The sequence below is a fragment of the Ovis canadensis genome, chromosome 6 (assembly GCF_042477335.2).
Source record: "Ovis canadensis isolate MfBH-ARS-UI-01 breed Bighorn chromosome 6, ARS-UI_OviCan_v2, whole genome shotgun sequence".
Lineage (NCBI taxonomy): Eukaryota > Metazoa > Chordata > Mammalia > Artiodactyla > Bovidae > Ovis > Ovis canadensis.
Window position 1 is genome coordinate 18,106,449 of NC_091250.1, and position 23,964 is coordinate 18,130,412.

At 42.5% G+C, this 23,964-nt stretch overlaps 1 protein-coding gene across 1 annotated transcript in view; it reads left to right on the forward strand.

Moving 5' to 3' along the window:
• The first annotated feature begins 12,959 nt into the window (after positions 1–12,959).
• Positions 12,960–23,964, forward strand: part of NAF1 (nuclear assembly factor 1 ribonucleoprotein) — a 34,337-nt gene continuing 23,332 nt past the window's right edge. Inside the window, exons 1-2 of the mRNA XM_069593351.1 lie at positions 12,960–13,354; positions 16,153–16,321. Coding sequence (XP_069449452.1) covers positions 13,095–13,354; positions 16,153–16,321 — 429 coding nt within the window. The 5' untranslated portion in view covers positions 12,960–13,094. The remainder of the gene's footprint in view (positions 13,355–16,152; positions 16,322–23,964) is intronic.

The window sequence follows — 23,964 nt, forward strand, 5'->3', positions numbered from 1 at the left end:
GGAAAGGTCTCCCCTTCTTTCCTGATAATGATTCAGCCAGTGAAAAGCCATGGACACTGTTTACAACAGTCCCCTACTTTACATCTGGAATTCTCCTATTCACGTGTGCTGGGGACTTGCAAGTGGCTTGCCAGAGTTGCAGATCCCAAATTGCAATTCTCTGCCAAACCCAAAGAAACCCATCTTTGTTGGAGAAATATCTGGAAACACATTTGTTTTTGGTCGACATTTTGGGGCTCACATGAAAATGAGAGAAGACGCCCAGTTGCTCTGAGTCTGGCTGGCTTACGGGTGTGGCCCATGCTGAGCCCATTGTGCTCCCTGATTTCTCAACAACTCAGGAGCTTGAAGGTATGTCCTCCTGCATTCAAGCTCATGACCGCTTGCTTTCTTTCTGTTTGGACCTCCCCGAGATTTACTCAGGACCTATTGAAAGGCAATATTTTTCTAGCGCTCATTTGGCACTTTGATCTGATCTGAGATCAGATTCTTTCATGGAAACTGGCTGAAATGGTCTTTGGCACATCCCCTTTGGAACAAGGGCTGTTTCTCTGAAACAGCTGTTTTTTCTCTCATCAAACTTTCTTTTCCCCCTTAAATTCTCCCATTCTCTTTCCTTCTGAACTTGCCAAACGCATCCCTTTAAAATGAAGCTTTCTGAGGATCCAGGGGCTAAAGTCTAAATTTCTTATGCTCCATGGACTAAAGCTGAACTGTGAGCCATACTCAAAGATTTTTTTTTTTCCGAATAACCCCCCATTCTCCCAGATTTTGTGAGGAATTTAATATAGTTATTCAAATGTATCAACATGGTTGATCTGACTTACATCAGCTAGTTTACATACTTTTTGGTGAAGGCCAGGTCCAGCATTCAATGAAACCACTAATTGGAAAAGTCCAGAGAGGACTCTATAATTACACCTGGTAGAAAAGTTGCTAGCTTATATGAGCAGGCTTAGGCAACTGCTAGGTGAGTTCATCACAACATTTTTCAAAGTTTGTTAATTTATGACTATTACAATCAACCTCAAATTATTTTTAAAGAAAATTCTGGTCTTCCTTCAGATGTTGGTTCCACCCAAGTGGGTTTTACCTCTATGTTTATTTGGGGGCTGAGCTGAGACCTTTCATTTCTTGTAAAAAGAATGAGAACACAATAGGAAATTATGTCCTCTCCAGATTTAGTTAATCCAGCAAACCAACTCTCTCATAAATTAGATGTGTTACCTCAGAGGAAGACCACCATAAGTGTTAATCTTCAAATCCAGCAGAGGAAAGCTCCTGAATGAAACCAAAACTCTAATTTTTGCTATTTCTGCCAAGAGGTAGGACATGGGAAAATCGACAGATACAACTGTAAGATGCCTTCAGCCCCTAGAGTTTCCAGCATCCTCCCAATTCTGAGGCTGCTAAGGAATGAGGCTCTGCAGGGGCTCATCTCAATCCTTCCTCTTAACTGGTTTGGAGGAACATTTCTCCAGATTGGGGATGAATCTCTTTCAGTCCTAGCTGACGTGAGAGCCACACTACTGGTGCTCAACTCCATCACTGTAAAGCAGCCCCAGCCTCAGAGGACTAGAACAGTTCCAGTAGTGGGGATTTCTAATGAACCTAAAGAGGATCCTGTCTCTGAACCTATTCCCTTTTGTTTAGGCTCTTTAAGAGAAATATTCCCCTTACTCCTTAGTTACTCTGCCCCTATCTATTTATTAGGCTAATTGGAACACTATCATGCTGGAATTTCCTTCTCTCAAAAGGAGGAAGTATTCCAGAAATTGACAATAGTCATCAAAGCAACCAATCAAGTGAATTAAATGATCCTTTGACACCTTTTATCTGCTCCATCTCTGAGGTGACCCAGTGGTAAAGAATCTCCCTGACAATGCAGAAGATGCCACAGATGTGGGTTCAATCCCTGGTCCTGAAGATCCACTGGAAGAGGAAATGGCAACCCACTCCAGTATTCTTGCCTGGAAAATCCCATGAACAGAGTAGCATGGTGGACTATAGTTCATAGGGTCACAAAGACTCAGACATGACTGAGCAACTGAGCACACAATCATTGATCATTTGTCTTCATTGAGTCAGCTACCATGATCCTTATGGGCAAAATCTCCAACTGATATTAGCAAAATGTACAGCACACTCCCCATCGTAATTCAGTTTGTTGTTGTTTACTCACCAAGTCATGTCCAACTCCCTGTGTTTCCATGGACTGCAGCACACCAGGCCTCCCTGTTCCTCAGCATCATCTGGAGTTTGCCCAAGTTTACGTCCATTGAATCAGTGATGCCATCCAACTGTCTCACCCTCTATTGCTCTCTTCTTCTTCTGCCTTCCGTGTTTCTCAGCATGAGGGTCTTTTCCAATGAGTCGGCTCTTCCCATCAGATGGCCAAAGTATTAGAATTTCTTCCAGTGAATATTTAGGGTTGATTTCCTTAGATCCCTCAAAATCTCATCCCAGAATTAATTAATATCCTATAGGATAAAGAGCCCTTTAAGGCATAAACTATCCTTTAAGGCAAAAACTAGTTGCTGAACAACAACTGACAGGAGGATGTTGGAACCCACCAAATAAAGATACCTCATGTCCAAGGACAAAGGAGAAGCTACAACAAGATGGTAGGACAGGTGAAATCAATTTTAAAGCTAAGCCTAATACCTGCCAGAGACTCTTGGAGGGCACAAACAAAGCCATGTGCACACCAGGACCCAGGGAATGCAACAATGACCCCCACAAGAGACTGAGCCAGATCTTCCTGGGTGTTTGAGGGTCCCCTGCAGAGGTATGAGTCAGCAGTGGCCTGCTGTGAGGACAGGGCCACTGGCAGCAGCATTCCTGGGAGGCAGAGTATGTGGCATAAATCTCAGGAAGGTCTCCATATGTCCCACCATAGAGCCACCAAGCAGACAATCCACAAGCTGGAGAACAGTTAACCAAATAAGTTCTTGCTGTAGGCCCTACAACAAACTTCCCAACCTGGGACCTGGCAAAGGGACTAGGATTTCTCAGTGAATCTAACTTTAAAAGTCAGTGGGATTTGATGACAGAATTTCCACAGGACTGGGGAAACAGACTCTTGGAGGGCACAAGCAAAATCTTTTGTGCACCCAGGACCCAGGAGAAGGGAGCAGTAACACCACAAGAGACTGAGCCAGACTTGCCTGTAAGTGTTCAAAAGTCTCCAGTGGACAAGTGGGTTGATAGTGGCCTGCCACAGGGTAAGGGGCACTGCAGCAGCAGTCCTGGAAGGTGCAGGATGTTGGCACAAGTCCTCTTGGAAGAAGTCCCCATTAGGTCTAACAAGGACCATAGCCATTCCATAGAGACTACAAGACTCTAGGGGCCTCTCAGGCCAATTTACAGGGAAGGAGCACAGCCCCACCCAGAAGCAGATAACTGGATTAAAGATTTACTGAGCATGGCCCTTCACACCAGAGCAAGATCTAGTTTTCCTCACAGCCAGTCCCTTCCATCAGGAAGCTTGCACAAGCCTCTTACTACATCCATCAGAAGGCAGGCCAAATAAAAACCACAAGTACAGAAAACTAACCAAAATTATCACATGGATCACAGATTTGTATAACTCAATGAAACTATAAGCCATGCCATGTAGGACCACACAAGATGGATGGGTCTTGGTGGAGAGTTCTGACAAAATATAGTTCACTGGAGAGGGGAATGGCAAACCACTTCAGCATTCTTGCCTTGAGAACCCCATGAAAAAGACAAAAAAATAGAACACTGAAAGATGAAAGCCCCTAGGTTGGTAGGTGTCTAATATATCTAGAGAAGAGCAGAGAAATACCTCCAGAAAACATGAAGAGGCTGAACCAAAACAAGAAGGACACCCAGTTATGGATGTGTCCGATGGTGAAAGTAAAGTCAAATGCTGTAAAGAACAATATTGCACAGGAACTTGGAATGTTAGGTCCATGAATCAAGTTGACAAACAGATGGCAAGAGTGAACACCACCATTTTAGAAATCAGTGAACTAAAATGGACCAGAATGGGCATATTTAATTTTGATGACTACTATCTATTACTGTGGGAAAGATTCCCTTTGAAGAAATGAAGTAGCCCTCATAGTCAACAAGAGTCCAAAATGCAGTACTTGTGTGCAATCTCAAAAAAGACAGAATTATCTGGGTTTGTTTTGAAGGCAAACCATTCAACAACACAGTAATCCAAGTCTATGTCCAACCACTAATGCTGAAGATCAAGTTGAAGGGCTCCGTGAAGACTTATAAGACCTTCTAGAACTAACATCAAAAAAAGGTGTCCTTTTCATTATAAAAGGCTGGAATGCAAAAGATGGAGGTCAAAAGATACCTGGAGTAACAGGCAAAATGGTCTTAGAGTACAAAATTTTAAACAGGGAAAAGGCTAATAGAATTTTGCCAAGAAAATGCACTGGTCATAAGCAAACACCCTCTTCAAACAACACAAGAGACGAATTACACATGGACATCACCAGATGGTCAATACTGAAATGAGACTGATTACATTCTTAGAGGACAAAGATGAAGAAGCTCTATACAGTCAGCAAAAACAAAGCTGAGAGCTCCTTATTACAAAATTCAGACTTAAATTGAAGAAAGTAGGGAAAACCACTAGGTATGACCTAAATCAAATCCCTTATGATTATACAGTGGAAGTGACAAATAGATTCAAAGAATTAAATATGATAAAGTGCCTGAAGAACTATGGACAGAGATTTTAACACTATATACTAGGCAATGACCAAAACCATCCCAAAGAAAAAGAAATGCAACATGGCAAAATGGTTATCTGAGGAAACCTTACAAATAGCTGACAAAGAGAAGCAAAAAGCAAAGGAGAAAGAGAAAGATAAATCCCTTTTAAAGCAGAGTTCCAAAGAAGAGCAAGGAGAGATAAGAAAGCCTTCCTGAATGAACAATACAGAGAAATAGAGGAAAACAATAGAATGGGAAAGACTAGAGATCACTTCAAGAAAATTCAAGATACCAAGGGAATATTTCATGCAAAGTGAAAGTGAAAGTTGCTTAGTCCTGTCAGACTCTTTGCAACCTCATGGACTATAACGTCCATGGAATTCTCCAAGCCAGAATACTGAAGTGGGTAGCCTATCCCTTCTCCAGCAGATCTTCCCAACCCAGGAATCGAACTGGGGTCTCCTGCATTGCAGGCACATTCTTTACCAACTGAGCTATCAGAAAATTCCGATTTTATGAAAGTATGGGCACAATAAAGGACAGAAACAATGTGGACTTAACAGAAGCAGAAGATATTAAGAAGAGGTGGCAAGAATACACAGAAGAGTTATACAAAAAAAGGTCTTAATGACCTGGGCAACCACTATGCTATTCTCACTCACCTAGGGACATCCTGGAGTGTAAAGTCAAGTGGGCCTTTTTACTGAGAACAAAGCTAGTGGAGGTGGGGAAATTCTAGCTGAGCTACTTAAAATCCTAAAAGATGATGCTATTAAAGTATTGCATTCAAAATTCTAGCAAATTTAGGAAACTCAGCAGTGGCCACAGGACTGGAAAAGCTCAATTTTCATTCCAATCCCAAAGAAAGGCAATGCTAAAGAATGTCCAAACTACTGCACAATTGCACTCATTTCACGTGATAGCAAGGTAATGTTCAAAATCCTTCAAGCTAGGCTTCACAATACGTTGACTGAGAACTTTTAAGGGACAAACTAGATTTAGAAAAGGCAGAGGAATGAGAGATCAAATTGGCAATATTAATTGGACCACAGAAAAAGCAAATAAATTCCAGGAAAATATTTGCTTCATTGACTACATTAAAGCCTTTGACTGTGTGGATCACAACAAACTGTGGAAAATTCTTAAAAAGATGGAAATACCAGACCACATTACCTGCTTCCTGTGAAACCTATACGCAGGTCAAGAAGCAACAGTTAGAGCCAGACATGGAACAATGGCCTGGTTTAAAATTGGGAAAGGTGTACCTCAAGGCTGTATATTGTCACCCTGCTTATTTAACCTATATGCAGAGTATATCAGGCAAAATGCCAGGATAGATAAAGCACAAGCTGCAATCAAGATTGCTGGGAGAAATGTCAATAACCTCAGATATGCAGATGACACCATCCTTATGGCAGAAAATAAGGAGAAACTAAAAAGCCTCTTGATGAAAGTGAAAGCGGAGAGTGAAAAAGTTGGCTTAAAGCTCAACATTGAGAAAACGAAGGTCATGGCATCTGGTCCTATCACTTCATGGGAAATAGATGAGGAAACAGTGGAAACAGTGTCAGACTTTAATTTTTTGGGCTTCAAAATCACTGCAGATGGTAACTGCAGCCATGAAATTAAAAGACGCTTACTCCTTGAAAGAAAAGTTATGACCAACCTAGATAGCATATTGAAAAGCAGAAACATTACTTTGCCAACAAAGGTCCATCTAGTCAAGACTATGGTTTTTCCAGTGGTCATGTATGAATGTGAGAGTTGGACTGTGAAGAAAGCTGAGTGCCGAAGAATTGATGCTTTTGAACTATGGTGTTGGGGAAGACTCCTGAGAGTCCATTGTACTGCAAGGAGGTCCAACCAGTCCATTCTGAAGGAGATCAACCCTGGGTGTTCTTTGGAAGGAATGATGCTAAAGCTGAAACTCCAGTACTTTGGCCACCTCATGCAAAGAGTAGACTCAATGGAAAAGACTCTGATGCTGGGAGGGATTGGGGGCAGGAGGAGAAGGGGATGACAGAGGATGAGATGGCTGGATGGCATCACCAACTCGATGGACGTGAGTTTGAGTGAACTCCGGGAGATTGTGATGGACAGGGAGGCCTGGCGTGCTGCAATTCATGGGGTCGTAAAGACTCAGACACGACTAAGTGACTGAAGTGAACTGAACTGAACAGAGATGATACCACCTTAATGGCAGAAAGCAAAGAGAAACTAAAAGCCTCTTGAGGAAGGTGAAAGAGGAGAGTGAAAAAAGCTTAAAACTCAACATTCGAAAAGCTAAGATCATAGCATCCAGTTCTACCACTTCATAGCAAATAGATGGGGAAAAAATGGAAACAATGACAGATTTTATTTTCTTGAGCTCCAAAATCACTGTGAATGGTGACTGAAACTACGAAATTAAAAGACGCTTGTTCCTTAGAAGAAAAGCTGTGAGGAGCCTCTGCACCCTATTAAAAAGCAGAAGCATCACTTTGCCCACAAAGGTCCATATAGTCAAAACTATGGTTTTCTCAGTAGTCATGTACAGATGTGAGAGTTGGACCATAAAGAAGGCTGAGCACAGAACTGATGCTTTAGAATGATGGTGCTGGAGAAGACTCTTCAGAGTCCATTGGACAGCAAGGAGATCAAACCTGTCAATCCTGAATGAAATCAAGATTGAATACCATTGGAAGGACTGATGCTGAAGCTGAAACTCCAGGACTTTGGCCACCTGATGGGATGAGCAGACTCATTGGAAAAAACGCTGATGCTGGGAAAGTTTGAAGGAGGGAGGAGAAGGGGACAGCAGAGGATGAGATGGTTGGGTAGCATCACTGACTCAATGGACATGAGTTTGAGCCAACTCCAGGAGATGGTGAACTACAGGGAAATCTGGCGTGCTGCAGTCTGAGTCGCAAAGAGTCAGACATGGCTGAATGACCAAACAATAACAAAGGCATAAAATTAACAGTAGATTACAGGTCTCAAGGCCTCTTATCACTTGTACCAACTCTATAACTTTTCTATTTTACCAGTGAGAAAACTTTCACTTCAGTTCCGTTCAGTCACTCAGTCGTGTCCGACTCTTTGCGACCCCATGAATCGCAGCACACCAGGCCTCCCTGTCCATCACCAACTCCCGGAGTTCACTCAGACTCACCTCCATCGAGTTCGTGTTGCCATCCAGCCATCTCATCCTCTGTTGTCCCCTTCTCTTCCTGCCCCCAATCCTTTTGAGAAATGTCTCAAAATTGGTTTGAATTCTGGTTCAACTCATCCCCCTGGTTCACAATTCTCATATCCTCCTTGGTGGGGCCCCTGATTATCTTGTTACTGCTACTCACCCTCAGGCCATGCTTACTAAACTAACTAGTGGCCTTCATTAAAAATTGCATCAACACGGTGCAGCTCATGGTACTCAGATCCCAATATGCGGCCCTGCCAATGGTCCCCTTAGCAGGAGACAATATAGAGCTGACCTCAGACCCATGATTGGGTCTGTCCTGGATCCTAGAGAAGGGGGGAATGAAGAATCAAAGCTACTCCATTTTGTAAGTTTCTGGGAAAAGAGCCTTTGGAAATCCCCTGACCTCACCCCACCACCTGCGAACCAATCAGAACCCTTGGCCAGCCCGGGAAATTAGAGTCAAGCCTGGGAAAGGAGAACCAATCAGAACTCAACACCTAACCCTTCACCAGAAGGTAACCAATCAGACCCGGAGACTCCCGTTTTTTGAATTTTTCGCGCGATAATACCCTATATAAGCAATGTAACCCAGAGCTCAGGGCCCCTCCCTATAGCTGCTGCATCGGTATCAGTGGGAGCCCCAGCTCGAGCTTGGTAATAAAAACTCTCTTGCTTTTGCATCGGATATTGGCTCCCTGGTGGTCATTGAGAGATTTTGCGACTTGGGCATAACACTCACTTCCACTGTATAATCATAAGGGATTTGATTTAGGTCGTACCTGAATGGTCTAGCAGTTTTCCCTGCTTTCTTCAATTTAAGTCTGAATTTGGTAATAGGGAGTTCATGATCTGAGCCACAGTCAGCTCCTGGTCTTGTTTTTGTTGATTGTATAGAGCTTCTCCACCTTTTGCTGCAAAGAATATAATCATTCAGATTTCAGTGTTGACCATCTGATGATGCCCATGTGTAGAGTCTTCTCTTGTGTTGTTGGAAAAGGGTGTTTGCTATGACCAGTGCATTTTCTTGGCAAAACTCTATTAGTCTTTGTCCTGCTTCATTCCTCATTCCAAGGCCAAATTTGCCTGTTACTCCAGGTGCTTCTTCACTTCCTACATCACAAACTCATTATCTTGTTCCATGTCCTTCATGTTTATTAGTAATGCCAACTTCTTGCCAGTTTACTCAGTTAGACAGTTTAGAGTACTTGATTCTTCTGATGCTCGGGATTTCCTTTACTCTATTTCACTGACTGTGTCATTCATTAAGACTTTCAACACTCACTTCCTGGAAAAATTCAAGACTTTTTTGGCTAACTGGAGGATCCCTCTGACCCAAATTTGTTCTCTGCTTAAAATTATACTGCATAGATCTGCAAGATCATTGTCACTGAAGCATCATTTTATTCATATCCATGTATTCTATTTTCCATGGGATTTTGTGCACTAAACATGTATATGACACATGCTATTCTTTTGTATAAAACCTTAATTAAAAATATTCATATGAACTAAATGAGATACTTGAGTCTTGACTGTGTGGATTGAAAGGTTGTTGTTGAATCATGATGCCGGGATTCTTGGCCCCTGGAGGAGAAGAATTCAATCCGGGGCCAGAGACAAGGCTTGATCATTCAGAGCTTTTGTGTAATAAAGTTTTATTACAGTATAAAGGAGATAGAGAAAGCTTCTGACACAGGCATCAGAAGGGGGCAGAAAGAGTACCCCCCTGCTAGTCTTCAGCTGGATGTTATATAGTCACTAGCAGTCTGTCAATCAAAGAAAGGAATGTCTTAAAACTCAGAATGGCACCAGGCCCCTCACCCATAAGATGCATTTTGTGATAATCTTGGCACGAAATCGTTCATCTTGGGCCGTAAAATGATTAACTTGAATCTTGAAGAAGGACAGATCACCATACAAATAATTTCATTTACATAGATTAGAGGAAAAATGTCTGAGTATAACATACTGGTTTGTCAAGCAGGTTCTGAGCCAAAAGGCGAACAACTTGAAGACAGAGTTTGGGGTAAATGCATAGTACATTAGCATAGCTTAAGATAAACATTTCCATAAGAAAAAGGCATTGGTTAACTTCAGGTGAAACCAGGTGTCACTATGGCAACACAGAATTTTTAGAGAAACCTCTTTTTAAATTTGTATAGAGAAGGAAAAAAATATCGCTAGTTTGTTTCCTCCTGCAGCTTGAGAGAGAGAAAAATGTCTGACACTTGCAGGCTATTTCCTCAGTTTGCAGACCCCTGGCCTTCCTGCCTGTTACCTTCTCAGGATCACAATAAACTGTGTAAAATTCTTAGAGATGGGAGTACCAGACCACATTACTTGCCTCATGGGAAACCAGCATGCAGCTCAAGAAGCATCAGTTAGAACCAGACATGGAACAACAGCCTGGTTCAAAATTGGGAAAGGAGAACTTCAAGACTGTATTATTTAACTATTATTTAATTATTCACCCTGCTTATTTAACTGATATGCAGAGTACATCATGCAAAATGCCTGGCTGGATGAATCACAAGCTGGAATCAAGATTGCCAGGAGAAATATCAATAACCTCAGATATGCAGATGACACCACCCTAAATGGCAGAAAGCAAAGAGGAACTAAAGAGCCTCTTGATGAAGGTGAAAGAGGAGAATGAAAAAGCTGGCTTAAGAGTCAGCATTCAAAAATCTAAGATCTTGGCATCCAGTTCTATCACTTCATAGGAAATAAATGGGGAAAAGTTGGAAACAGCAACGGATTTTATTTTATTGGGCTCCAAAATCACTGCAGATGGTGACTGCAGCCATGAAATTAAAAGATGCTTGTTCCTTGGAAGACAAGCTATGAGGAAACTTGACAGCATATTAAAAAGCAGAGACATCAATCACTCTGCCCACAAAGGTCCATATAGTCAAAGCTATGGTTTTTCCAGTAGTCATGAATGGATGTGAGAGTTGGACAATAACAGAAGGCTGAGAGGGGAAGAATTGATTGTTTTTGAACTCTGGTGCTGGAGAAGACTCTTGAGACTCTCTAGGACTGCAAGGAGATCAAACCAATCAATCCTAAAGGAAATCAACCCAGAATTTTCATTGGAAGGACTGATGCTGAAGCTGAAGCTTCAATACTCTGGCCACCTGATATGAAGAGCTGACTCATTGGAAAAGACCCTGATGCTGGCAAAGACTGAGTGCAGAGGAGAAAGGGGAGATAGTGATGAGATGGTTGGATGGTATCACTGACTCAATGGACATGAGTTTGAGCAAACTCCAGGAGACAGTGAAGGGCAGGGAAGCCTGGCCTGCTGGAGTCTATGTGGTTGCAAAGAGCTTAGGCACGACTGAGCAACTGAACAACAAAATTGAGATAGTGTTTTTACCTCCATTTTAAGGAGGATAAGGAAAATGAAATTTAGTTATGTCAGGCTTTCTTTCCCAAATCAGTTACACCAGCATGGCAATGGTAGAGCTAAGATTCAAACACAGGTCAATTCAGCTGGACATATTGAGATTAATTTGTGCTTAATCACTGTATTAGCAAGTAGTACCTCGACTTTAAATTCCTGCTTCTACTTGGAAGACTTCTATGATGCATCATGTCAGTCTTTAACTTTCTATTACTGCTGAACTAGCAAATTCTATTCCACATTTCAAATATCTCTATCTCCTGTGCATGGACCTTTTTATTTCAATTAAATGGTAAACGCCTTAAAACTAGCGGCAATGTATTATTCTTGTCATAATTTCTATGAAGGTCTGGCACTGTGGAGGTCACATAATGAGGCTGTGTAAATACTGATAGTTTCTTAGGCATAGTCCTTGACACATATGCATGCTTATTAAATGGTCACAATGATTACTATTTATTATTATCTGAGGGGCTAATGCCTCAAATTGAAGTTCTAACAGGAAATCAAGAAAAATTTTACCTCTTCTTCAATCCTAAGAACTTCTTGCTTGCCTTCCTTAAGACCTAGAGTCATGGTTTCTCAAGCCATTAGTCATTTCAGTCCCATTCCACCCTTTCCACAAAAGTGTCAACTAAAACACTAACAGGCAGCAACATGTTTCCCTCATGATTCAGTTCAGTTCAGTTCAGTTGCTCAGTCGTGTCCGACTCTTTGGGACCCCATGAATTGCAGCACGAACTGAATTGCAGCACGCCAGGCCTCCCTATCCATCACCAACTCCCGGAGTTCACTCAGACTCACGTCTATTGAGTCAGTGATGACATCCAGCCATCTCATCCTCTGTTGTCCCCTTCTCCCCAATCCCTCCCAGCATCAGGGTCTTTTCCAATGAGTCAACTTTTCACAGGAGGTGGCCAAAGTACTGGAGCTTCAGCTTTAGCATCATTCCTTCCAAAGAAATCCAAGACCTGATCTCCTTCAGAATGGACTGGTTGGATCTCCTTGCAGTCCAGGGGACGCTGAAGAGTCTTCTCCAACACCACAGTTCAAACGCATCAATTCTTCGGTGCTCAGCCTTCTTCACAGTCCAGCTCTCATATCCATACATGACCACTGGAAAAACCATAGCCTTGACTAGATGGACCTTTGTTGGCAAAGTAATGTCTCTGCTTTTGAATATGTTATCTAGGTTGGTCATAACTTTTCTTCCAAGGAGTAAGCGTCTTTTAATTTCATGGCCCCCACGATTAGTGCTCTTTAAATTGGGAGCGTTTCGGAGAAAACAAACAAAAATATGAGTTGTAATTTTGAGGATGGATGGTCATTGTGTTTGTTGCCTATCCACTGCTGTAACTCCATTTAACTTTATAAAAGTTTCCTGTAAGTGTTGGTTCAAGGCTTCCTGACTCAAGTTTCCAATGTGCAGGGCCTCGCTCCATCAGGCGTCTTCCCAGTCTTGCCATCCCTCCTTCCCATCCCTCCTTCCCATCTCATCCTCCGTGTAACTGCCCCAGATCTAGCAGCAAGAAAGTCTCTCCATCTGGCCTCTCACAGTGAGCTTCCGAGGATGCAAGGAAAGCACCGGCTTTAGGACCGCTCGGCTCCGCGTGCAGACGCCTTCGGACCGCCCCGCCCCAGGGATCGCCGTTGCGTCCCGTTACGTCACACGCTGCCCGGAAGTGCCGCTGCGTCTGCTGCGGGGGCGTGTCTCCGGACGGCCCCGCGCGTGGTTATCCGAGCGGCGTGTGAAGCGGGCCCGTGCTTCGTTTCCGCGGCCGCTGTCGGCCAGCGTCCAAAGTTTGCGCCATGGAGGTGGTGGAGGCCGCCGCCGCTCAGCTGCAGACGCTGAAATTCGGGGGCGCCGGCGTCGGAATTAGCCAGGAGGTGGCCTCTCCGGCCCCGGCCCCCGCTCCGGTCGCAGCGCCGCCAGCGGACCAGGGGGCCCCGGAGTCTGCGGGCGAACCGTCGCCTCAGCACCTGCCGCCGTCGCTCCCGGGGCCGCCTGCGGGAGGGAGCGGCCTGGAGACGTCGGACTCGGACTCCGACTCAGATTCGGACTCGGACAGGTCGTGCCCCGGCGATCGGGCGCGCGGGGGAGGCTCTGGTAGCGGGAGGCCTGGGCCGAGGAGGCAGGAGGGCCCGGGAGCCGGGGCGCGTCCCTTGCCGCGTCTGCAGTGTCCCCGGGAGGGAGCGAGGCCGTCGGGGCCCCTCCTCTAACGCTGAGGGTCCGAGAGCCCTCTATGGACAGTTTGTCGTTTTCAGTTAGAACGTAGAAAACCTGAGACTGGGGGCTTATCCCGTGACCGCTCGACGTGGTATGGCCTTGGGGGTTATAATTTAGTTTGTGGCAAATCTTTTTCTCAAGTTTAGTGTGTACTCTTACTGGTTGAACCAGATAAATGGGGCATCAGATAAAGGATTTTGTCTCTTTTCAGATTGACTCCTGACAGTTTTGTTAGTTCGTAGAATTTCTCTGGTGATGAGTTTTTCATGAAATTAGAGGAAAGTGATTCAACTGTTACTGCATGCTTTGCGTAGCTTTTTTCAGGCTTCTCCAGCCGTACCTCCTGTCTTTTATATAGGAAAGTTCTGTGGTGGGAGGCGAGTTCATTGAACCATGCTGAACCTTGTCTGCAAGTGTTTGAGTGTGTTTTATGCCATGCTGTGTCGGTGAACAATATACACACGGTCCTTGCTTCACATTCTGGTGAGAGGGACGAAAAATGAAGTAAAAAAAAAAAGTGAGTTGTTGAAAATTACAAGGAAGGAACAAGCAAGGCACTTGTAGTAGAACCCAAACAGGTGGGACCCTCTGGCCACGTTAGTGTTCATTCTAACAGCTAGAGAAATTTGAAGAATTTTAAGCAGGTGATTTTCATGCTCAAGTTAGCATTTTAATGGTTTACTCTGTGGAGAAGGAACTGAACTGTGTTCAAGAGTGAAAGCAGAGTGGTTGCCTTAGTGTGGACGCAATGGGAAAGATGTATTAGTCCACCGTGTGACGGTGTTTGGATTGAATATTTTGAAACTTCCCCCATTTGGATCACTAATAGATGTGGTAGTGGCCTATGAAGAGGGGCATCAACTGAGTGCATGGCGGTGCTGTTTACTGAGATGGGGAGAAAACTTTCTGGGATAGGGACTGTAAACCAATAAGAATGTTAAATTTAGACAGTTAATTTGAGATTTCACTGTCAACAAATTGGAGATGTCAGGGAAGCAGTAGGACGACAATTCTGGTATGGAAATATAAATTTGGCCATCAGATTACAGGTAAAACTTAATTTTTTTTAATATGTGTTTGTAAATTTATTTACTTATAATTGAAGGACAGTTGCTTTATTTACAATGTTGTGTTGGCTGGTTTCCGCGGTAAATTGACATGAATCAGACATAGGTATACATTTGTCCCCTCCCTCTTGAACCTCCTTCCCACCCTATCCCACCGTCTGTACTTCAAACTTTTTATTGTGGACATTTTCAGACTCAGAGTAATATAATCACTGTACACATAGCCATCACCAAGTTTCACAGTTTCCATTATTTCCTAGCTTTATTTAGTTATTTTTGGCTGTGTTGTGCAGGCATGGCTTTCCTCTAGTTAGGCTAGGTTGGGGGGCCGCTGCTCTTGATTGTGGTAGATGGGCTTCTCATTGTGGTGGCCTCCCTGTGGAGCGTAGACTCTAGGTGTGCAAGCTAAGTAGTTGTACACTGGGCTTAGTTGCTCCACAGCATGTGGAATCCTCCTGGACAGGGGATTAAACTCATGTCCCCTTCATTGGCAGGTGGATTCCCAATCACTGGAGCACCAGGGAAGTCCCCTTAACTTTGTTTTACCTAGCATTTCTAACTTTTAACTAGATAGTTTTAAAACCAGTCTCAGATCGCATGCCACCTTCCCTGTAAATTCTTTACTGTGCATTTCTGATAAAATATTTTTTACATAACAACCATGTCATTATCAGCTGTAGTAGAATGAACCCTAATTCCTTAACATCAGCTAATAGCACTCTGTATTTAGATTTTTCTAGTGGAATAGGAGTCATGTTTACCAGTTTCATCATTGACTGAGCATGCAATACTTTGATACAGTTCCAAGGTTTCTACCTCTAGTGACTGGATTCAGGACTAAACAGTGAAATACAAGAGAAACTGAAAGAAACAGAATTAGTAGGGAGAATGCACTGTTTTTAACTTGTGAGTGTATAGGTCATTAATTTGGCAGTTGTTATTAAGAGTTTAGGGATATCAAGACTGAAGATTTAGCAGTTATCTGCACATTGGTAATGGTTGAGCTCATTGGAGGTTATACATGGAAAGAGTACCAGAGAGAAGAGGAGTATGGGACTTGTAGAAACAGCACATAAAAGGAGCTGAAGTGGGTACCTGCGAACAGTTCAAGCTAAGAGGATAGTTTTTGGCTCTGAGAATTGTTGCGGAAGTCAAGGGCTAAAGGGGTTTTCAGAGAGTGAAGTGTTCAGCATGGATGGTAACTTGGAAAAGTTTCCAAATTGAAGACTGAGAAGAAAGTCTCTTTGCTTAATGGATCTGGTCCTTGTTGGTGACTAATAAGACAGGTGCCTGGCCCAGAATTCTCTTCGGTCAGTGATTTGTCACATGCTTCAGACTGATGTATCACATAAGAGACAGTTGTAAAAAGAGGGTTTGGGTTGGAGGAGGGGTTTTGTGATCAGTTGATAAGAGTGCTTTCCAAACACCATAGTCAATTTCAAAATGCTAGCCTTTGAATTATACCAGCAATCATAAACATCTAGTAAAGCAGATATTTTCTAGTTGAATAATCATATTTTAATACCATTGTAATAATGCTTTTGTATTGTTTCCAACTTTTTCTTCTCTATAGTGAAACAGATTCCGATAGTTCAAGCTCCTCCTCTTCCTCATCATCATCCTCATCGTCTTCCTCTCGAATGTCCCTTCCTCCAGTTCTGTCAGATGGAGAAGATGACTTACTAGTTGAGAAGGAAAATAAGAATTTTCCTCTTAAAACAAAAGATGAGTTACTTCTTAGTGTAAGTACTTAGATTTCTTACTAAACTTAATTTATATGTTCTAAAATATTTTATGATACTGATGTGATTTCATTTGGCCTGTATCTGCTCCATGAATTTGAAGACCACTCTCAACTTTTATTGGTCATACTTTTGCCATGCCTTGGCTTTCTTAAGTGAAAAAAAGAATTGATTCTCAATAATTTCTCAGGTTGCTTCTAATGCTAACATTTGATAATGTGCTGGGCATCTAGTTTGGCTTGCTGCCTTTCATTCTTGTCTTCCCTAAAGATTGTAAGATGTACAATTCTTTTTTTGGGAAGGGGTCCAGAACTCAGAGAAACTTTAGTTCAGTAGCAGTTGAAACTGTTTTTTTAATCAATTGCATTTGGAGAAATAGAAAGTAAAATTAGATCAGTTACACTTTTGAGGATTTCTGTTTACTGGAAGTTTTTGGAGTGTTTTCATTATTACAGTTGGAGAAAACTTGTTTATTGTGGATAGATATTTATTAGCATTTGAACGCATGGTTATTTCCTCTTAGACTGTATGCTCTTCCTAGGAGGTTAATGATAATGTTGTTGAAGCCTTGTGGTATAAGAGGAAAGTCTTCTCAGACTTTCACAGTATGGGCTGTATTGCCATATGGTTTTTTTTTTTTTCCCAACTCCCATGTGTACTTTTAGTTATTGTTAATGTTTTTGAGAAATTTAATGGTCCTTAATTATAGTTATAAAATGCTTAAACCAGTGAAGTAGTAAAGCAAGATTTGAGATAAATTTTTAAAGTCTAGAGACATTGTGTTTTTTTTTTACACAGAGGCTCTCCCAACTTATGATTATTTTCTGAAGTTATTGGCAGATTTGTTTGGTCTTATCCCTGTAATAGGTATTTAATAATTTCTTTTGCTAAATGGAATAAGTCTTAACAGGGAGAGCACTGACTTAGGACTCATACTGTGTCTATTACTTAGGACTTGAATTATGTCAGGTTATCTATAACACGTTTCTTCTCTGTGCTTCAGTTTTCATCTCCTTAAAATGAATATAATATCTTCTTTTAGACTTATTTAGAAGGTTAAATGGAGGAGGAAATGGCACAGTTGAGTTCAGTTGCTAAGTCGTGTCCGACTCTTTGTGACCCCATGAATCGCAGCATGCCAGGCCTCCCTGTCCATCACCAACTTCCAGAGTTTACTCAAACTTATGTCCATTGAGTCGGTGATGCCATCCAGCCATCTCATCCTCTGTCGTCCCCTTCTCCTCCTGCCCCCAATCCCTCCCAGCACCAGGGTCTTTTCCAATGAGTCAACTCTTCGCATGAGGTGGCCAAAGTACTAGAGTTTCAGCTTTAGCATCATTCCTTCCAAAGAAATCCCAGACCTGATCTCCTTCAGAATGGACTGGTTGGATCTCCTTGCAGTCCAAGGGACTCTCAGGAGTCTTCTCCAACACCACAGTTCAAAAGCATCAATTCTTCGGCGCTCAGCCTTCTTCACAGTCCAACTCTCACATCCATACATAACCACTGGGAAAGCCATAGCCTTGACTAGATGGACCTTTGTTGGAAAAGTAATGTCTCTGCTTTTGAATATGTTATCTAGGTTGGTCATAACTTTCCTTCCAAGAAGTAAGCATCTTTTAATTTCATGGCTGTAGTCACCATCTGCAGTGATTTTGGAGCCCAAAAAAATAAAGTCTGACACTGTTTCCCTGTCTATCTCCCATGAAGTGATGGGACCGGATGCCATGATCTTAGTTTTCTGAATGTTGAGCTTTAAGCCAACTTTTTCACTCTCCACTTTCACTTTCATGAAGAGGCTTTTTAGTTCCTCTTCACTTTCTGCGTTACGGGTGATGTCATCTGCGTATCTGAGGTTACTGATATTTCTCCCAGCAATCTTGATTCCAGTTTGTGCTGCTTCCAGCCCGTTTCTCATGATGTACTCTGCATAGAAGTTAAATAAGCAGGGTGGCAATATACAGCCTTGATGCACTCCTTTTCCTATTTGGAACCAGTCTGTTGTTCCATGTCCAGTTCTAACTGTTGCTTCCTGACCTGCGTACAGGTTTCTCAAGAAGCAGGTCAGGTGGTCTGGTATTCCCATCTCTCTCAGAATTTTCCGCAGTTTCTTGTGATCCACACGGTCAAAGGCTTTGGCATAGTCAATAAAGCAGAAATACACCACTCCAGTATTCTTGCCTAGAGAATCCCAGGGACAGAAGAACCTGGTGGGCTTCTGTCCATAGGGTCGCACAGAGTTGGACACGACTGAAGTGACTTAGCATGCATGCATGCGTTGGAGAAGGAAATGGCAACCCACTCCAGTATTCTTGCCTGGAGAATCCCAGGGACAGAGGAGCCTGGTGGGCTGCTGTCTGTGGGGTCGCATAGAGTCGGACACAACTGAAGTGACTTAGCAGCAGCATCCCTGTATCTTAACCACTTTTCTACTTAAATCTCTCTTAGAATATAAGAATCAATAAATAAAGGATCATATTATTTTGGTGTGTACATTTGTTTCATTTTATTATTTATCCTACTATATTTGAAATTCTTCCCTTGGGAATTCCTTGAAATTTAATGCAAAATCTTAGTCAATTTATTTAGGTATTTTTCTGGATAGAGTGCCCATATTTTCATCAGAAAGTCAAAAAGAGTCTGTGTCCACATTTTTGAGGACTGGTTCATAGCTGATCTTCATGGCTCATGTAGTGCCCAACAGAGTGCTTTTCAGATATCTGGCTGTCAGTCAAGAGTAATATGTGACTTGTGGAATGGTAGAGTGAGTGGGCATCTGACATTCACTCACGTTTAAACTATTACAACATGTCTGCCATGTGCCAGGTGCTGGAAACGACCCATCTGGTTTCTAGTCTAAATACACCTACTGGAGAGGCAGACAGTAAATGATGGGAAGAAGTGCTGAAAGTGCTATTGAATTGTGTGAATGTATGCTTAGCTCATATCAAAATTCCTTTTTTGCTGGGAAAATATATTAGTTTTTAAAACTTGAAATAGTGAGAGGGTCTCTTCCTTTTTGTGCTAGTTCTGAAGGATCCTTGGGAAGGATAGAAGGGGCAATTGTAGTCTTTTTTTTTTTCTCTTTTAAATTTTGGATTCTTAACTAGCTCCTCACACTATTTTATATTCTTAGGTTTAGAAAGCAAATGTACTAGAAGTTCCTACTCCTACATATGGTACTGGAGATATGTAGAGGAATGATTTCTCTGGTCTGCTGTAAATCTTTTAGGGCTCTAGAAGGGTATATGAGGACTCCTTTGGGACTTGCGCTCTCAAGGTCAAGGGAAGAGAATGACTTGGCCCTGAATCTCAAGAATGGTGTGGCTACAAGTACTCGTTGTCTTTAGGATCTACTCTTTGTTGTTCAGGAGATGTTTCTGCACATGGCTGGTGGCTTGGCCCCTGATATTCCTGAATGAACGTCATGGACAGAACTTGGAATGGTGTACTGGGAGCCTGATTTATGGGTCTGAACAAATAATTGAAGCTAGTGAGATGGGTATTCTGATGGGTATTCTGATTGCCTGGACATGAGTTGCACGGTCACTCCTATACTCTCGTGTGGAGAGTGTGTAGGAAAGTGTAAATGAGAGCAAGCAAATGGGCGAGTGTGAGGGTCGGAGTCTGTGATAAGTGACAGAAAGGGAGTGTGAAAGTGTGTGAATTTTGAAGAGTATGGGTAGTTTCAACCCCATACAAACCACAAGGGGTGCGTTCATGGGAAGGGGAGGCTTAGAACATGGCAGCTGTTGTTCAGTCAGTAATAATATTTATCTTCTGTGAAGGGAAAGAGGGAAATACGTGGAAGCAGTTAATCACATATGACATAGGTTGGACTCTTGGAGCTGCAACAGAGACCAGATTACATCAGAAGGGGGATTTACTGTAAACTTACTTGGCTGGGAAAGCCATTGGGAACCAAGGTAGCTATTGAGGATGGCTGTGCTGTTTCTTTTATGTGCTTCTTGACATTCTCATAGCTCTGAGTGTCATTTTATTTTCTGACTCACTTTTGTTTGCCTGTAGATTCAATCATTTTACCTCTAGTTTGCATTTGGGTTTCTTGTTCCTGGCTCTGTAGAAAATTTGATATGTTCTACTTTCACTTTCTCCATGAACTGGCTATTCATGCCATATTCTTTGCTGACTTTTGAGACAGCCCTATTACTTAGCTTTGAATTTGTCTGTTTTCAGATGACAGTTCATGCTTCCTGGGAAGCATCCCCTCCTTTGTTACATAAAGTAGCTCTACTGCTGCTGCTAAGTTGCTTTAGTCGTGTCCAACTCTGTGCGACCCCATAGATGGCAGCCCACCAGGCTCCCTCATCCCTGGGATTCTCCAGGCAAGAACACTGGAGTGGGTTGCCATTTCCTTCTCCAATGCATGAAAGTGAAAAGTAGCTCTAGCTGGTATTGAATGTGCCTTTGTTCAGGTCTACTGTTGTGTTTCTTCCAAGGCAGCAGGGCTGTGCAGTGGAACTGTTGGCTGTGTGTAGTCTACTAATTTCCTAATGAAATTCTGAGGAAGACCAGTGAAATATCCTGTGTTGTCTTTGCAAAAAGGTGTACATAAATTCAAATGGGTCAAATATTTAGTACCAGTTTCAGAGTTTGTGATGCATCTATGAGATCTTTAGAACAAAGACCAGCTTTACTGGTTTTATGGCCTAACTCTTCATAAAGTTTCTCATATTCTGGACTGTTTCCTTTTGTTGAGGCATTTGTTGTCGTTCAGATGCTAAGTCACATCCCACTCTTTGTGACCCCATGGACTGTAGCATGCTAGGCTTCCTTGTCCTTCTCTATCTCCTAGAGTTTGCTCAAATTCATGTCCATTGAGTCGGTGATGCTATCTAACCATCTCATCCTCTTTTGCCCACGTTCCTCCTGACCTCAGTCTTTCCCAGCATCAGGGTCTTTTTCAGTGAGTCAGCTCTTCTCATCAGGTGGCCAAAGTATTGGAGCTTCAGCTTCAGCATCAGTCCTTCTAGTGAATATTCAGGGTTGATTTTCTTTAGGATTCACTGTTTTCATCTCCTTGGCGTCTTAAGAGACTTTGAAGAGTCTGCTCCAGCACCACAATTCGAAAGCATCAAATAATTCTTTGCCACTCAGTCTTCCTTATGGTCCAACTCTCACATCCATGCATGACTACTGGAAAAACCATAGCTTTGACTACATGGACCTTTGTCAGTGAAGTGATGTCTTTGCTTTTTAATATGCTGTGGAGGTTCCTCATAGTTTTTCTTCCAAGGAACAAGCGTCGTTTAACTTCATGGCTGCACTCACCATTTGCAGTGATTTTGGAGCCCTGCAAGATAAAATTTGTCATTGTTTCCAGTTTTTCCCTATTTGCCATGAAGTGAGCGGATCGGATGCTGTGATCTTTGTTTTTTGAATACTAAGATTTAAGCCAGCTTTTTCTCTCTCCTTTTTCAGTCATCAAGAGGCTTTTTAGTTCCTCTTTGCTTTCTGCCATTAAAGTGGTATCACCTGCATATCTGAGGTTGTTAATATTTCTCCAGGCAATCTTGATTCCAGCTTGTGATTCATCTAGCCTGATACTTCACATAATGTAAGTAGGGTGACACCATACAACCTTGACATACTACTTTCCCAATGTTGAACCAGTCTGTTGTTCCATGTTGAGTTCTAACTGTTGTTTCTTGATCTACATACAGTTTTCTCAGGAGACAGTTAAAGTTGGTCTGGTATTCCTGTCTCTTAAGAATTTTCCAGTTTGTTGTGATCCACACAGTCCAAGGCTTTAGCATAGTCAGTGAAGCAGAAATAGGTTTTTTTCTCATATTCTGTTGCTTTTACCATGATCCAAGGAATGTTGGCAATTTGGTCTTTGATTCCTCTGCCTTTTCTAAATCCACGTTGTACATCTGAAAGTTCTCAAGTACTGTTGAAGCCTAGCTTGAAGGATTTTGAGCATTAACTTACTAGCATGTGAAATGGGCACAACTGTATGGTACTTTGAATGTTCTTTGGCATTGCCTTTCTTTGAAATTGAAATGGAAACTGACCATTTCCAGTCCTGGGGTCACTGCTAAGTTTTTGAAATTTGTCGACATACTGAATGTAGCACTTTAACAGCATCATCTTTTAGGATTTTAAATAGCTCAATTGGGATTCCATAACCTTCAGTAGCTTTGTAGTGATGCTTCCTCAGGCCCACTTGACTTCATACTCCAAGTGTCTGGCTCTAGGTGATTGACCACAGCATTGTGGTTATCCAGGTCATTAAGACTTTTTTGTATAGTTCTTCTATGTATTTTTGCCATGTCTTTTTAATATCTTCTGCTTCTCTTAGGTCTGTATTGTTTCTGTCCTTGATTGTGCTCATGTTTGCATGAAATCAAGATGGCCAGGAAAAATATCAATAACCTCAGATATGCAGATGACACCACCCTTATGGCAGAAAGTGAAGAGGAACTAAAAAGCCTCTTGATGAAAGTGAAAGTGGAGAGTGAAAAAGTTGGCTTAAAGCTCAACATTCAGAAAACTAAGATCATGGCATCCGGTCCCATCACTTCATGGGAAATAGATAGGGAAACAGTGGAAACAGTGTCAGACTTTATTTTCGGGGGCTCCAAAATCACTGCAGATGGTGATTGCAGCCATGAATTTAAAAGACGCTTACTCCTTGGAAGAAAAGTTATGACCAACCTAGACAGCATATTCAAAAGCAGAGACATTAGTTTGCCGACTAAGGTCCGTCTAGGCAAGGCTATGGTTTTTCCTGTGGTCAGGTATGGATGTGAGAGTTGGACTGTGAAGAAGGCTGAGCACCGAAGAATTGATGCTTTTGAACTGTGGTGTTGGAGAAGACTCTTGAGAGTCCCTTGGACTGCAAGGAGATCCAACCAGTCCATTCTGAAGGAGATCAGCCTTGGGTGTTCTTTGGAAGGAATGATGCTAAAGCTGAAACTCTAGTACTTTGGCCACCTCATGTGAAGAGTTGACTCATTGGAAGACTCTGATGCTGGGAGGGATTGGGGGCAGGAGGAGAAGGGGACGACAGAGGATGAGATGGCTGGATGGCATCACTGACTCGATGGACGTGAGTCTGAGTGAATTCCGGGAGTTGGTGATGGACAGGGAGGCCTGGCGTGCTGCGATTCATGGGGTCACAAAGAGTCGGACACGACTGAGCGACTGAACTGAACTTGCATGAAATGTTCTCTTTTTATCTCCAAATTTCTTGAAGAGATCGCTAGTCTTTCCCATTCTGTTGTTTTCTTCTTTGTTTTCATTGTTCATTTAAGAAGACTCTCTTATCTCTCCTTACTGTGCTCTGGACTCTACTCAGTGGGGTATATCTTTCCTCATCTCACATCTCTTCTTTTCTCAGCTATTTGTAAGGCCTCCCCAGACAGCCATTTTGCTTTTTTGCATTTCTTTTCCATGGGGATGGTCTTGATCCCTGTCTCCTGTACAGTGTCACAAACCTCCATCCATAGTTCATCAGGCACTCTGTCTATCAGATCTAGTCACTTAAATCTATTTCTCACTTCCACTGTATAATCATAAGGGATTTGATTTAGGTCATACCTGAATGGTCTAGTGGTTTTCTCCACTTTCTTCAATGTAAGTCTGAATTTGGCAATAAGGACTTCATGATCTGAGCCACA